The sequence below is a fragment of the Myotis nattereri genome (assembly GCF_964212035.1).
Source record: "Myotis nattereri genome assembly, chromosome: 4".
NCBI lineage: Eukaryota > Metazoa > Chordata > Mammalia > Chiroptera > Vespertilionidae > Myotis > Myotis nattereri.
The window spans coordinates 41,284,631-41,301,558 of record NC_138079.1 but is presented as its reverse complement, the minus strand read 5'-3'; the positions used below and the strand labels follow the sequence as shown (position 1 = coordinate 41,301,558).

Below are 16,928 nucleotides of genomic sequence, written 5' to 3'. Positions count from 1 at the left end.
AAATGGATGTTTCTCCAAAATAGCACCTTCTAAAAATGAACAAAAAGTAGAATGTGCTCACTGCAAAACAATTGGTTATTGTGCACATTGGTCTCCACTTGCAAACCACCTCCCCCGTCCACTGTGTGCCCTGCTCGGTGCCTGGAGGCTCACCTCTGCATCCTGTACCACCAGCCTCCCTTCCTGGCAGCAGCAGGGCAGAGGAGAGCCAGCAGAGAGGGGTGGGGTCATTACTTCCCACTCCCCCCTGCTTCACTGCCCTGGCCTGGCAATCACAGCGCCTTCATAATTACAGCCCTTGCCAGGGGCCCCACAGGCAACAGTGCCCTTTCCTCCCCTGGCCTCTCCAATCCCAGGATGGCTAGGGCTTCACACAGCTGCCGGTGGGGGCACCTCACTGTCCCTTGTCTCCCCTATCTCTGCTCACGCCTCTGTAAGCAGACTCTCCATTTAAGTCTCTTCATCTGAACATCTGGGGTGAAATGTTTCCCCAGGGACCCTGACTGATGCAACCTGACCATTGCAATACATCCTGAATTAACACGTAGCAAAAGCTTTTGTCACACGACTCTTTTCTCACATTATTACCATTACTACCATTTCTACTTTCTCCGACAATCAATCATACAAAAGAATCTAGAAAAGAAGGTAATTTGCCCTTATAAAGCCTAAACCCGACTCATTCCGCTGCAACCAGAGAAGAGCAGCCTAAGGAGAAACAAATGCTTCCCTAGGAACTTCATGTCCATCTATAACGCCAGGTCATTTAATCTGATTAAGCTGCAGGAAGAATTGGCAAAGTAGGAAGGGCGGGTTTTCACAGACCTTCCCCAAGGCCTTCTGGGCTGGGCCTTCATAGTTTGGCTTGTGTTGTTTGCATTGTCAATATCCACACCATCAGCCTGCATCTGCATTCATATGAACATGTAGGAAATGCTTCCAAAACAACTACACATGGATTTTGCAAGAGCCACCATGTGGGAATTATCTTTACCACCATCCCCTCTAAATTAGCAAAACAAATGTCAACAGCCAACACATACTGTGTGACTCACTGTGCCCCAGCCAGGAACCTGACCCACATTTAATTTCAGTGCTTCCGATGATTTGGTATTCATATTAAGCTCCTGAACTAAATCTAAACCTTAGTTTCCAACTAAGATGGCCACCTCTCGGCTGTCATTGTGAACTAAATCACATTCGCTCAGGAGCACCTCCCGCAGGTAGCAAAAGAAAGTGCCACTTAAGGATCCTTGAAATGCCAAGTCTCTTGCCTTTCCTCAAGATCATACCCATCACTTCTCTTAGACTGAGTGACTCCTTTAATGCACAGGCTGGGCCCCATTACAGTGTGATTCCAGAGCTCTGGGAAAGGCCTGCACAGGAGATTCTGGCACACATGGGTGTATGGGTGTCTACATGAATGGAAGGCCCAATGTCGGAGTTAGGCCTATGCTCTGCCCTCCTGAGCCAAAGCTGCAGTGTAAATAAAAACACCAAGGAACACAAATATGGTTATTCGGTGTAGGGGTAGGGGTGAGGGCTCTGCAATCTAGCAGAGAACCGAGACCCAAATCCATGCTGCATTTCACTATGGTACCTCATTTAATTCTTAAAAACAACTCTGATTTTTCCACCAGGAAAATGTCAATCAAAACCACAATAAGATCCTACCTGATACCCACGTGAATGGCTATAATGAAAAAGACAGATAATAACAAGTGTTGATGAGGATGTGAAGAAATAGGGACCTCATGTATATTGGTGGAAATGAAAAATGGCGCAGCTGCATTGGGAGTTTGGGGGTTCCTCAAAAAGTTAAACATACCATATGAGCAAGCAGTTCTACTCTTTGGTATATACCCCAAAGAAATGAAAGCATATGTCTACACAAAGACTTGTACAAGAATGTTCATAGCAGCATTATTCATATTAGCCAAAAAGTGGAAACAACCCAAATGTCCATCAATGGATAAACAACAAGTGGTATATTCACACAATGGAATATTATTTGGAATAAGAGGGATAAAATACTGATCCGTGCTGTAACATGGATGAACCACAAAAACATTATGGTAAGTGAAAGAAGCCAGACACAAAAGGCCACATGCTATTTGAGTCCATTTACATGAAATGCTCAGAATAAGCAAATCTATAGAGACAGAAAGTAGGTTAGTGGTTGCCAAGGGATGGGGAATCAGGACTGACTGCCAATAGGTATGAAGTTTCTTTTGGGGTTAATGGAAATATTCTAGAATTCGACAATGGTGGTGGTTACACAACATAATGAATATATAAAAAAAATCACTGAATTGCACAGTTTAAAATGTACAACTGTAGCCCAGTTGGTGTGGTTGAGCATTGAACCATGAACCAGGAGGTCCCTGGTTCGATTCCTGGTCAGGGCACATGCCTGGGTTGCAGACTCGATCCCCAGTAGGAGGAAGCCAATGGGTGTTTCTCTCACATCAATGTCTCTATCTCTTTATCCCTCTTCCTCTCTCTCTCACTAAAAAAAATAAATAAAAACATATATGTTTTAAAATGTACAATTGTAAACTTTGTTATGTGAATTATATCCTAATTAAAGAAAAGCCCAGTGGCATGACACTTCATACCCAGGGCTCCACAGCATTACCTGCACTCAGATTATAACAGCACAAGACAGGAGTAGACAGGGACCCCCACCTGTGGTCCAAGCTCAATAACATTTTCACACTAACTTTTCTTTTCTCAAACTGTTTGCAAGGAAAACGAATTCTGTACTTGATTCTATTGCCTACCACTGATGTATATGGTTTGACTGGAAAGTACATTTACACAGTTACGTTGATTAAATTGGAAACATACACATGGTAAAGAATGTTCGAGTTAAGCTCTCCTGTAGCCAAGCACTAAATTTATAAACCTACATTTGCACACATAGCCCTCTTCTTCTCTTCCTCTCACCGTTCCGGGCCCTCTTCCCCCTTCTCCTGCCCCAGATTCCCAACAAGGATGTTCTTTTAAAACTAAACCAAAACCGGGACAGACGGTTCCATCTCCCACATCTGCCTGAACCAAACATCAAGTAACTTCCCTACTTAAAAAGTAAAAACTTATTCCCTCCTCGTTATTGCCTCACAAAAAGAGCAAGAATGAGACATTACTTGTATGTGCCTCCTGACAGAAGTACACAACACTACCTAGAAGGCAGTCTTGCCAAAATAAACAGGCCTGAATCCAACCACACTATACCTCTAGATGTAACTACCAATATACAGGAAATACAGGGCCAGGAAAATGTGGTGAACGATACCACAGGAATGTAATCAGCAAAGTCCAGGCTGTGGGAAACTCTGCTGGACAAGGAACCCAGTTCTTCAACAAACAAACTGTGAGGGGAAAAGAGAGAAAGGGGACCTATACATCAAAAGATACTTAGGAAGCATATCAACCAGTGACAACAGGTGGGCCTTATTCCAAAGATGTTTCATATGGCAAATACTTTTAAATAAAGACACTTATGAGATAATTAGGGGAATTTAAACATTGTCTTGGTATTTTCTGATATTAAGAAATTATTTTAATGTTAGGTATGCTGATAGTATTAGGGTTGTTTTTTAAACAGTCCTTATCCTCTTATAGTTATACTAGAGGCCCGCTGCACGAAATTCGTGCAAGGGGCTCGGCCCTCACAGCTACAGCAACTTGCCTCGGCCTTCGCAGCCCCGGCCCTCGCAGCCCTGGCCCTCGCAGCCCCGGCCCTCGCAGCCCTGGCTTCATCCAGAAGGACGTCCGGAAGGTGGTTTGGCTGTCTGGTCTAATTAGCATATTACACTTTTATTATTATAGGTGTTGAAAAAATTACAGCTGAAATAATATAATGGTTTTGATTTGCTTTAAAATAATTCCATAGTAGGGAGGACAGTAGTGGTGTAGATAAAAGAATAGCCTTAATTTTATAACTGTGAGGCTGGATGGTGTGTACATGAAGTTTTATTATACTTCGTGCACCGGTGGGGTCCCTTGGCCTGGCCTGTGCCCTCTCAAAATCCAGGACCCCACCTTGGCCAGGGAAGGACTGCAGGAGGGCTCCAGGACATGTCCAGCCCATCTCGCCCAGTCCGGATTGGCCAGACCCCAGTAGCAAGGTAACCTACTGGTCGGAGCATCTGCCCCCTGGTGGTCAGTGCCCATCATAGCAACTGGTCGAAAGTCGAATGGTCAGACGCTTAGCATATTAGGCTTTTAGATATATAGATGATCTCTACGTCTAACTTTTCTATAATAAAAATGGTAAAGGATGAGCCTTCAAAAATTGGCTTGTATATTATCAATAGTAGACAACACTTCTTGAGAGTTATGTTCAAAGTTAACATCCCAATTCTCTACCAGTATCTACTACTTCTAGCCTCACATAATACAAAGTTCAAAGTGTCAGATATGTTAATTATATCATCCTCACAACAACTCCATGAGATAAGTACTTTTATCAATCTCCTTAAACAGAGAAAGAAATTGAATATTGAAGATGTTAAGTCACAGAACTAAGCGATTATAACCTAGTTCTCTCTGACCTCAGACCCCAAGTGTCCACTGAGAAAAAGAGAAACCACTCTACCTATAGTAAGTAGAGACAGATCCACGTAGAGAACTGTTTACAAGGTGTTGAAAGGTATGAAAGAACAAACAGAAGACAGGGTGAGCTGGAGAAACTAAGTAGATGGAAGGGCAACACTCAGAGGCCAGAAGCTGTGACCTCCCGAGGCTGGCGCCACAAGCCCACTCTCCTCGGCCGAGATGTGGCACCATCACCGTCAAACCTGTACCCCTGCCACTTAGCAGAAGCCACTGCTATGGTCTCTTCCTTTCTCCCACACCCCAATTCCCTACCAGTTATCTACTACTTGAAACATCTAACAGGAGATCAGCTGGCAAAGAAATCTAAGAGATACAGTTTGCGGACTTCTAGCCTCACATAATACAAAAGAGAATATGAAAAAGCAGGGATGGAGCTGAGAACCAAGAGACAAAGAACCAACATAATTACTGTGCTGTACTTCTTGTCAAGTTACAACAGCCGGTTACAATGGCTTCATTTATACCTCTTAGGTGAAGGTTCACTTTCTTCCTCCCTTCTCCCTTCAGAGGAGCTACTATGTCACCATTCAGCACTGACATGTGCTCTTCATATGATATTGCCCTGTAGATGTAAGACACATTCCAGGCTTCAGAGACTCAGTTACACACACACACACACACACACACACACACACTCGCGAGGACCCGAGAGGTTACAGGGACTGTACATCTGTTACACTCACACCAATCCTTTTGAGGGTGCATTATCCCCACCTTATGAGGAGGAGGAGTCGTGCAGCTTCTCCAAGGTCACCAAGCTTGCGTAAGGCAGGCTGGAGCTCAAGCCCTGGCCAATGAGTATCTTTCTATCATACCAGGTTGCCTTTCGGTAGCCACAAAAATGATAGGAAAAGAGCTACAGTGAGGTCCAGTATGACTAGCGATGAGGACAGGACATCACTCATTCACAGAGTCGCCAGGGGTCACAGCCGACTCAATGGCATGGAACAACAATGACTAGTAGGCAGACATCAAGGTGTGTTCCACCTACAGGTGGTCCGCAAGTCCTCATCTACCAAAAAAAAAAAGAAAAGTTAAGAATAAGGACACAATTTAATCAACTTTACTCTAACTAATTTCTTCAAAAAGTGCCTCATCAACTTAAGCTCCCTACAGCCAAAAATGGGCAATTTGAGCACCTAAAGAATAACAACTGCAATGAGTTGACATGCATCAAGTATATGTGTGATCATAGTGAACCTAAACAAGCAAACAGAGAAACAAGTACACAAAAATCAGTGTCACCCCAGGAGAATGCCAGGGAATCATCTCATTTTGAAAACTGGAAATAAGAGGAAAGATTCACACCTTTAACCTGCCTTTCCTGTATAAACTCTGTCCCAGGGAAACCAACTAGTTGATGAGAGGAAGTTTTTCTCTTTAGAGACATTTCAGCTAATAAGTGAAGGAGAAATGACGGAACAATATTACCATTTTACACCCCTATTCATGGATGTAAGCAGCGATAGTTAATACTGGTGAACACCACAGCAAAGAGACAACCAAACACAGATGTGATGTGAGAACACAATATCACCTAAAATGTATTCTCACCCCCTAAAATCTAGCATAATCTGAGCAAACCTCTAAATCTAACTACAAGTTTATAGCAAACATAGAAGGCAGGGAAACATGTTAGATGCACCCCAGGAATGCAAACAGTAAAACAGAGAATCAGGGGGGAAGCCACAGGACAAACAACCCAGGATCCTCCACCAACTAACTGCCAATGAAAGGAGAGAGACACAGAGATAATGAGACTTAAAAGACACATCAACCAATCACAATGAGTGAACCTTATTTGGATACCAAAAGCTAAAAACTAATAAGACAATTAGAAAAATGTGATTGATATTAGGTACAGTTGTTGCTACAGATTGAATGTCTGACACTCCCACCCCAATTTTGGATCCTAAGCCCCAATGTGGTGGTATTAGGAGGTGGGGCCTTTGGGGGGTGATTAGATCATGAGGACAGAACCCTCTTAAATGGGACAGATGAGGACACCGTGAAAAGACTGTGGATTATGAACGAGAAATCAGGTCCTAACCAGACACCAAATCTGCTAGCTCCTTGATCTTGGACTTCCCAGCACTTATTGCTGTTGTTTATAAGTCACCCAGTCTATGGGATTTTTGTTATAGCGGCCCGAACTGCCTAAGATAGTAGTTATTAATTTTTATGTATAATGGTTTTACAATTTAAAAGCAGAGAACTGTTAGGGTTAAAAATTCACACTGAAGTAGTTGTCAAGCCCCTTGAGCTCCCTGCACCCCAGCTCTCTCTCCACCACCTGAGCCCCTCACCTCCTCAGCACCAACAATCACTTAGGCTAATTGCTCCCTGAGGGAGCGTCGCAGGTTCACCCTCTGCTTCACCACCCTCCAGTGAAGCCCGTTTCTCCCCAAGGAAACAGGTACAGAAGAAACTCTAGCTCTAATTCAATTTTATGTTTCTCTCAAAGCAATATGGTTTCAACATTGTAAACATACAATCTGGCTAAATACATTTTGGGGCTAACCTAGAAACCCAAATGCCGCGTATAAACATTGTTTCTGTATGAAAATCACTTCCCAATACCAACTAGATGCCTTGCAAAGTATACTTTTGTCATGGAATATGAATAGAAAAGTGAGGGCTGTCTTTTACATTCATTCAAAGCATTTCCTGATTTTCTTTTATTCAAAGTTTGCACCTTTGACACACAGAAGAGGTTCTGGCCTTTTACTCTCCCTCTCTCTGCCTTTTACTCTCCCTCTCTCTCCAGTCTTGAAAATCTCAACAAACAACGGGGAGGGGAGAAGGTGTCTGCCACACTCCTCCCTGTCACAGCCATTAGAGAGGTGAGAAGAATGGGCCGCCTTCCCTGCCCTCACCAGCTCCTCCCAAAGGGATGAAGGTTCCATGATCAGCATCCCAGTGGGCCAGATCTCTGCAGAGAAGGGCGCTGAGCTTTGGGAAGCTCACGGAGTCCATGCACACGATGGAGTCTGGGAAGTGATACTAATCCGAGCTGGCCCAGCCATTGACAAAGCTGATCCTTTGCTCTCATCTTTGTCTGGCCATCACTGTGGGGGTATCACTCTGAGGGAACTCTGGAGGGGAGCTATGGTCATCAGGGTTTCTATTAGACTGTGGGGAAAGAGAAACTTGTAGTTCCAGCCAAAGCTCAGCTCAAAACACTATTGGAGTTTATGAAGCTTCAGCTGGTGGAATGGCTTTTGCTTTCCTCACAGTCACCCAGTTTCGAAGCCAAGAATGTCCATCAGTTTAAGCTGAAAATCAAGGTAAGTCTCCTGCGGCACAAAGGCACTTGAGGGTGCGTTTGGGCTGCGGGAGGCACTTGCCTTCTTTAACTGGAGCTTCCCTCTCCCTCTGGCCACTGCTCTTGCTTGAAGCTCCCTCTGCAGGAGCCTGGGGTGGACACAAGCCCCGCCTACCCTGAGCTTATCCTTACCTTCCAGGCCCAGAGCTTGGATGTTATTTGTGGTTCTGATGTCAGAAAACAGCACTTTTTATACATGTGCCCTGTGTGACCAGTTGCTCACAAGTTTCTCGTGTGTCTTCCTATAAAAATTTCCAAAATTCAGAGGTCTTCCTCTCAGTTTTGTGACATACACAGGCAACTGAACCCCTGTAGCAAATCATTACACCTTCCTCTCTGAGAGAGAAAAAGGCTCTTATATTCACAGTGTGTCATTCTCCTGACCATACAGCACATCTGACAGCACCTGACATGCAGCAATATAAAAACAACAGTGCTTATGAAAAATGGCTTTAAGCCCAATGCTAGACCAAGGCTTCAGGTACAGGTTTATACCAAAGAAGAATTTCATGTAGAGTCACCTCAAGTTAATACCAAGGCCCTAACCTACAAGGGCAGAGGCTGTGTGTGGGCCCAGCAGTCAGGGGACTCAAACTCCATCCTGGGCCTTCAACAGGCAAGATTTTACCATGTCATCTCCTTTGGTAATACAGCCGAAGCAGACCAAACCCATGGCTATGGCAGCAGTTTTCCAAGCTTCAGTATAATGTGTATGTCTGCATAAATCTTCGTCTACATTGGCCAAATCCATCTACTTGAAAGTTGGATACATTTTCCAATAAAAAACAATTACATGTTTCAACAATATTGAATTCTAAATAACCAATCCCATCTTAATTAGCAAAACAGAAATAATAGCAACCACAGGATTATTAGCAGCTAATCTTTGTATAATATTTAATGTGCCAAGCACTGTGTTCAGTGAAAATAATGACGTTTTGACAAAGCTACTCCAATTTTGAATGCATTTTACATTCTCCATTCATTTCAAAATAACATTCTAGTTCAAGCTAATAGAAGGGTGACAGTGAACATGTAAGAGGAAAAACCTCACTCACAAGGCCCCCTGGTAGCCCCCCCACACCTGTTTATCTCCTCTCTGCTCTACATAACTCTGTAGGTCCAGGACCAGCCCTGGGCCTTCAGGCCTGTGTGAGTGGCAATAAAGCTCAGTGGATAAGAACCCTGAAGTTGGATTCAGATGACCTTGTATTCAAATCCCAGCCCTTACTTTGAGTGATTTAGTCTACCTCTTGCAGCCTCATTTCCTCATTTGTAAAACAGGAATAAAAATTTTTATTTCATAGTGTTTTATGTAGATTAGGTAAAACCATGTATATAAAGTGCTCTGGGAATAACAAAGACTTAAACAACAGGCAATATTATTATATCTATTCTACATGTCTTGTTGCAAAATGTACAAACTATACATGAAAATATGAATCGCCTTGGAAACAAGAGACAACCACAGTATTTTCTCCCCTTCATTGATGAATTATCCAAAAGTAAAATTGTCTCCTCATTTTTATTATAGCAATCACATGCTTCTAAACTATTTTTCTGGGTACCCTCCCTAAGGAGGCAGAAAAGAGGAGGTGAAAGGAGTTGATGATAAAGAGTGAAGCATCAGAATCCTGAATAAAAGCTGGCTTTTATCCATCAATGAAAGAAGAGAGAAAGTGGGAAAGGAACTAACAACAAAATCTAAACCTATATTGTAACTTGTTAAAAAGCAGTGTTTTGTATTAAAACATAAAAACTACTAAGACTTCCACTGTAAGATGCTAACACCTATTTTTTTTAAATGAACTCCTGAACACATGTGAATACGTTAAAATGTTTTAAATCTATTCTTTATAGAAAATATCAGCTTATAAACATATGGTAGAACTCACTTGTTAACTTTTTAAGACTCTAGAGAGAAGGTATAGAGAGCAGGAAAGTACAAATTGAGCAAAAATATAACCGGCTGAATAAGCTGGTACCCCACTCAGGGAGCTTCCCACTCGGGATGAGTGCTTTCCTTCCCCACCCCTACCTCTGGGCTTTGAGATCACGGGGGCCAGGGAAGTGGGTCAGGGGCAGAGGACAGGATAGAAACAGTCTGTATGGACTGAGTGTTTGTGCCTCCCAGATCCCTATGTTGCAGCCCTAGCCTGGTATCTGGAGGTGAGGCTTCTGGGAGGGAATCAGGTTAGGTGAGGGCATGAGGGTGGGGTCCCATGATGGGGTGCTCCTGCAGGAGGAGAAAGGGACACTAGAACTTGCTTGCTTTCTGCCATGTGAAGACACACAAGACGGCCATCTGCAAGCCAGGAAGGGTGCACCCACCAGCACAGAACCGGCAGCACCTGGAGCTTGCACTTTCCAGACTGGAAAGCAGGGAGAAATAGAGGTCTGTTGTTTCAGTCACCTGTTCACGGCAGCTTGTTCTAGCAGCCCGAGCTGACTGAGGAAAGTCTGAGCAGAGTCAGGGCGGAGAGTGAGCTGAAGAGGAGGGTTTGTTTTCAGCAGTAACTTAGAGGTCTCCAAACAAGATAACTGCACATATTTTTGTATCATTAGTCATTAAACAAACAAGAAACATAAACAATAAGTTCAAGGACCATTAAAAATGCCATTATTTTAAGCAATCATCAAAATTGCTCATTTTGATTTGAGCTTAGCAGGGTATCCCTAATGATGCTGAACATCTTCAACACTTGTTACAGAGGGGCTTCTGGGGTACGGTCAGGATACTCTCCGCCCTGCTCTTGGAAACCTGCGTCAATGGGCTCCCTGGCCATTCTGGTTTCCAGATGTGTTTGGCCAAAGGAGGTACCCGTCTGGCTGGAGGTGGATGAACGGGAGGACAATGGAATGGGAAGTATTTACTCCCTTGGCTCCCCTGCCAGGCCACAGACTTCCAACTGTTGCTTTCTCCTTAAGACCACAGCTTCTGGGTCTTCCCTATCCCATAGGGTTGTTTTCTTGGGTTCCCATAACCATTTCCTCCTATTGCCTTTTTCTAAGCTCCCCTTTTCTATCTTAGGGCGCTTCAGCATCACTGGAATTATTTTCTTTCATCCTAACACTTCTGAAATAGTCATTAGATTAATTTTCAATTACCCTTATGAATATTACCCTTATGAATATCTGTTTCCTGTTCAGACACTATTTGATCAGGTGTGAGGAAGGCCGGGTGGGTTAGTCTTGCCTCACCTAGGTGCAGAGGTTACTTACAGCCTTCTGATTGGTCACCCGTGTCTCCTACAGGCACTGAGCTCTTCATCCTCAGGGGAGAAATCCAAATAGAAAGAAGTACACAGCATCTGTCCCCCAATCAGAAGTCTCAACCTGGTTGAACAACTCTCACCTTTGCCAAGTCCCTGAATTCCAGATTTTACTTGCCCACCTGGCCCCAGAGGACTCACCTGCTCCTCCACAACTCTGCTGGTCTTCTGGATTCTGGACTCTGCCTTCCCACCTGGTTCTGTAGGGCTCACTCCCTCCTTCCTATTCTTATTCCTGGCCTTAACCCATCATCAACCTGGTGCCACAAGATTTGTCCTCGCCAGCATGGCCTGTCTTGCCCAGTGGTCACCGGGGTGGCATTTCAGGAGAGAAGTAGCACCTCTGGAAAGTGAGCAGCTTGCACTACGTTACTTTCTGTTTTGAGGACTTATTTAACAAAAGTTAAAATAAGGGAGAATTATCTGATAGTCCTTAAAAATTAATGTAACTCTAAAGAAAACAGTGAAAACTGAGCTATGGCAGAAAGTAAATTTGAGTTTTACTAAATCAACTTGTAAGACTGATGCTCCATTTTAAAATGAAAAAATAATGGTGGAGATGGCTAGCAAGAACTTCAAGAGTTGAGGACTGAACGTGATTATGCACCATGTCCTGTGGACCTGTTTAAGCTCCTCCCTTGCCTTGCAACTTTCCCTCAGGCAGGACAGGGCTCCCGCAGGACAGAGCACATGTGACACGGTGATGGCAAAGCAAGACACCAGCATCTACAAACCCCAATGGGTCCTGAGGGGAAGTCACACTTCAAGAAACCAGAGTGGGCTACATGGCCAGCACTCTCCGCACCGACAAACTTTCCAGCCAGCCTCGGCGCCTCAGAGTTCGACTTCATGAATGGAGATAGCAGGTGGCCCATATAAAAGCCAACTAAGGTGAAGGCAGAGCTATAAATAGTACCCCAAATACATGGATGTGCTGCCCTATACTCGTTAACCGACAGTCAGTTTAATGCATTTAAAAGCAGCAGTTCTCAAAGTGTGGTTCCCCAGAACATCCACACTAGCATCTTTTGGAAGCTTGTCAGAAATCCAAATCCCCAGGCCCCACCCAAAATCTATTAAATCAGAAACTGGGATTTGGGGCCAGAATCTATATTTTATCAAGGCTTCCAAGTGACTCTCATGTGCACTAAAGACTTATAGAACAAAAATAATACTTTTCAAAACAGTTCTATCCTTCCCCCAAATAGAAATCTCATTAATTATTTACCACAAGGTCAGAAAAATATCTATTGCTTTTCCCTTTAAACTCTGGGGTGGGGGTGGGGGCCATGGAATGAATATTATAGAAGTCATTAATCAGTGGCTTAGACACACTCTTTTGCAAGAGATTCTCCATCCTCACCGGCTCTCCTTACCAAACTCCACGGCTATTCCCTGGATCCCTAGTGTCTACCACAGCGTCTGGCACAAATACTGGCTAAAAGCATACTCAGCATGATGAATGGAAGAGAAAGTGGGAACTGGCAACGCTGTCTATCAGCACAAAATCATTTGGAAATTCCACCTCCTATGCCCAATCCACAAAACAGTTAACCTACAGAGAGATGGCTGCCAGTTGACTGTATGTCAATACAGACTTTCTACAACTAGCTGCCTAGTCTCAGCTGCCTCCCCAGTTGCACCGGCTGGTATGAGAAAAGACGGGTAAGAACCCCCGGATCTCCCCAGAGAGGGGTTCAACTATCTCCTCTGAGGATTTCTGAACAAGAATCACAAAACTGGCACAGCATCAGAAGTGAGCATTCTGCAGGATTCTCCTGTAGGAGTACTATTTTTAAAAAGGCAAACAAGATGGAGAGAAATTGCTAGGAAGTTGCATTTTTACAGCAATTGGAGACAAATCTAATTTCTTACCAGAAATGGAAACCCATATGATATCATTGTACTGCATATGAATTATTAATGTTTATAATTTTTTGTAAGTTAGGTATTCAGGAAGGTTCCTGTTGACATCATGTTTGACATCATAATGCTTCATCATTCTAAAAGCTTAATGAGATGAATTATTGCTAGAAAGGAGAGAGAGAGATCAAGCACACATTTTTGTACTCTGGGGAACATCAGAGACCAAGTAAATAATGAGGATATGGTTTATAATTGGTGTACAAAGGGAATTTTTAAAACAACAATTATTATAGCGCACTGTAAACAGGACAACATAGCAAAGACTTTACTTTTCTACTTGAGCATCTTAGAGAGGGGGAGCATGGAAGCCATGACTAGCAACTATCTCAGACTCTTAGGTGAAAGAATTCTGATTCTAAGAAGAAATAAAAGTAGTTTTTACAAAATTACCTTAACTACAAAAGAGTATGGAACATGTGAAGATTGAAAAATATATATATAACACTGAATCACAAGTCCTAAAAGGATACTATTAAATATATTAAAGCAATTCTGCAGTAATAATTCTGTAGGATTTGTATAATAATTCTGGTCTCATATTTAATTTCAAATCTATAGTTTCTGAGATCTACACATGCAAATTAGTGCTGAATCATTAAACCACCAGTTTCATTCCCAACATTCCTAGTAATAGCTTGGAATGAATTAAGCTCTTCTTTGGAAATCTTGTTGATAAAGCAGTGAGTTAAATTCCAATGCAGGTCAAGCCTTTTAACACTTCAGCCAAGTAGCAATGATGTTTATACAAGTTTATACTAGCTGCTAATAATTGGGACTCACTTTCCCTCCAGTTTTTACTCCATTTGGTCTCTAAGTAGCCTCTTGAGGGAAGTACTAAAACATAGGGAATGAATTCATTCATTATTCTTTCTTTCATTGAACAAACATTGGGTAGCTAGAGTTGCCAGGTACTAAATTGGGAATCCTGCTACTTTGAAAGGCAAAATACACAATTTCTCTGAAGCAACTAAAAAAAGTTTCAAAGTTCATAAGTTGTCACTATTCTAAACTCTGCTTCATGTCCTCAAATTTCCTTTTCAACAAGAAGGCAAAAGGATAGTCTTTAAGATAATATCCCAATTTAGTTATTTAACCAAATATAAAATTTTATTTCCCTGAAATTTCTCCTAATGCAAACTTTATGTGAACCACTGTGTAAAAAAGCAAAACAAACAAAAAACTTGACAAAATAAAAACATACTGTTCTGCACATGCCTCTATAACAAATGCTCCAGTGGTAGATTGTACTGTCATGCACCCAGGTCTCTAGTCTTTGGAAATTCTACCATCATATGGTTAACATCCAAAAGCTAGAAGAGAAAGCTTATTTACTGGCAGATAGTAGGGCTCAATAAATGGCGTTTTATTATAATGATTATATTATCATACTACATATATCATTATTACCAGTAAAAGCCTACAACCATACATAACCTTCATGTTACAAAATCATGCTGCTAAAATAAGTGCACTAAAAGAGGCTTTTGGTCTTCTAGACTGAAGCCAGCATAAGCCATCCCTCCACTGGGAGCTGGCTTTATCCAATGAAGACCAGAAGGCTCCTCACACTAGACCAATTGTGGAACAACTTTTTCAAGTATTAAATATACAATTGTGTATAATCAATGGAACGGTTGCTGGTAACCCACTGACCATGTACAAGCTGTGGACGTCACACAGCTTCTATGTAACATTACAAGTCATGGAGATGTATTTTTTTTCCTCTCTGCAACACGGACGTGCCATTGTCATTCTGTTTGCTACATGGATAAAAGGCCCATGGCCAGGTTTACACAATGAAAACTCTCCTGGATTTAATAGTATTTTGAGAACATACAGAAGGGCAGTATTAAAGTAATCATTTTTCTCCTGCCATTCAGAAATATCTGGTGACTGCTTTAATCATTTAAACCATTTTCTCCACTTCCTCACAATTCCACCCTCCTGAAAGATGAGATGTATGTGCAGAATCTTCATCTTCAGACAGTTGCCCTGCACTGGAAGCCAACTCCCCTCACTTGGCTCCGCTGACCCTACAAACTCAAGGCAGGTTCTCTCAATTATATCCCGTCTGCAGCCAACCCAAACTAGGGACAAACAACAGGTTCCACTCTGGTTCTCTCCCTCCATCTCCCACAAAACACACACCCTCATTCATTCACAAATCCCCAGCCTCGCTCCTAGGACTCCATGCAGCTGGGCTGGTTTTCCCAGGTAAAAACGGGAGTACGAGGCATCCTTGGTCCAGGTCTGCACCATGCACCTAAAAGACTCGCCAGTCGTCCGGGTGCTCCGCTTTCATTCAATCAGATTCACCACTGAACGCTCTCAATGACACCCACCCCTGCTCTCGCATCAACCCGGGCACAGCCTTCCTCCCTCTTCATGGAAAACCGGCCAGCCCGCCGGCTCCCCAGTGCGCTCCCTTTTCCACCCCTTCCCCCAGAACCAGCTCCCAGGGCCCCCCTCCAGGGGTCTTTTCTGCTCAGTTTTCCTGGCCCTCATCACCCCCACAAACGAAAAGTAAACTCCTCCTTAGTGGCAACCCCCCAACCCCACCGCGTCACGGCCACTCAACTCCGCTGGAGCCCCCTCCCCGTGCAAACCGGACAGACGGGGCGGGTGGCCCCCACCAGCTGTGCCGAGCCTGGCGTTTACCTGGAGGTTGGAGTAGTTGGTCTGGGTCTCGGCCTCCGCGCTGCTGCAGCAGTGGCGCCGCCGGCCCCTGCAGGTGGTCGCCGCGGGGGCCGCAGAGCCCGAGCTGCTGCTGCTGCTGCCCAGCTCGGCGCGAGCCCTGCGGACCCGGGCGGCGCTGGGAGGCCCGGACTCGCGGCTCCGGGGGATGGCGTCGGCGGCGTCGGTCTGCACAGAGAGGCCGGGCAGGGGAGGTGCGGGGCCCGGCGACAGGCTGGTGCTATGGTGGGGCGAGTTGGACTCGTCCGAGTCCCGGCAGTAGATCACGCCGCTCTGCGAAACGTGGATGCTGGGGGCGCAGCCCATCCCTTGGCCGGGCTCCCCCGCGCGCCCGGACCCGGCGCCCCCGCCGCCACCTGCAGTGAGGGGGCGGGCGCCTCGGCGGCAGTGGCAGCGCCGGGACTGCGCGCCCCCTGGCCTGTCTGGCCGCCGCTCCGTCGGGCTCACTGCGGCGTCCCCAGCCAAGCCTCCGGGGGGCCGCGCGCGTCACCCCAACTTTCCCTTCTGGGCCATCTTCCTCCCTGAGCGGAGGAGCGCGCACACACGGCGCCCAGCGCGCACCGGCAGCCGCCACCCTCCCTGCCGCGGCGCCCCAAACACGCTCCCCGCGCCTCCGCCCGCCCCTCCTCCCTCGGCTCGGCCCGCGCCGCCGCCCAGCTCCACCTCGCCGGGCTCCCGCGCCCGTGACCCCCGGGCCAGGGCGCCCGCCCGCCTGTCTGCTTCTTCTTTCCCCACTTTTCAGACCGCGCCCGTCCTCCTCCCTCCTCAGGTGCCCCCGCTCCGCAGCTACTGCCGCTCCGGCCTCACTGCGCCCCGCGGCCCCGCCCGCCGCTCCCCGGCTCCCCGGTTGGGCGAGCGTGCCCGCCACTCGGCTGGGTCCGCGGGGCTCCAGTGCGTGGCCGCCGGCACCACGCTTCAGCCGCCTTCCCCCCCGCCCCCCCCCACCGTCCAAAGGCACCATCCTGGTGCCGCCCTCCAGTGCCCCAGCCTCTCTTCCCCCTGCAACACACACCGGCCGGGCCTGAAGGGCGGGGGGTTGGGGGGGGGGGGGCGGGGGGCTGGGGGGGCGGGCGGGGGGGCACCGTAAT

General features: G+C 45.5%; 1 protein-coding gene across 1 annotated transcript in view; it reads right to left on the bottom strand.

Annotated features, from left to right (window-relative positions):
* PDE8B (phosphodiesterase 8B) overlaps positions 1-16,146 on the bottom strand; it is a gene marked incomplete at its 5' end in the record, with an annotated part of 176,056 nt that extends 159,910 nt beyond the window's left edge. Inside the window, one exon of the mRNA XM_081090250.1 lies at positions 15,805-16,146. Coding sequence (XP_080946376.1) covers positions 15,805-16,146 — 342 coding nt within the window. The remainder of the gene's footprint in view (positions 1-15,804) is intronic.
* Between the last annotated feature and the right edge of the window lie 782 nt (positions 16,147-16,928).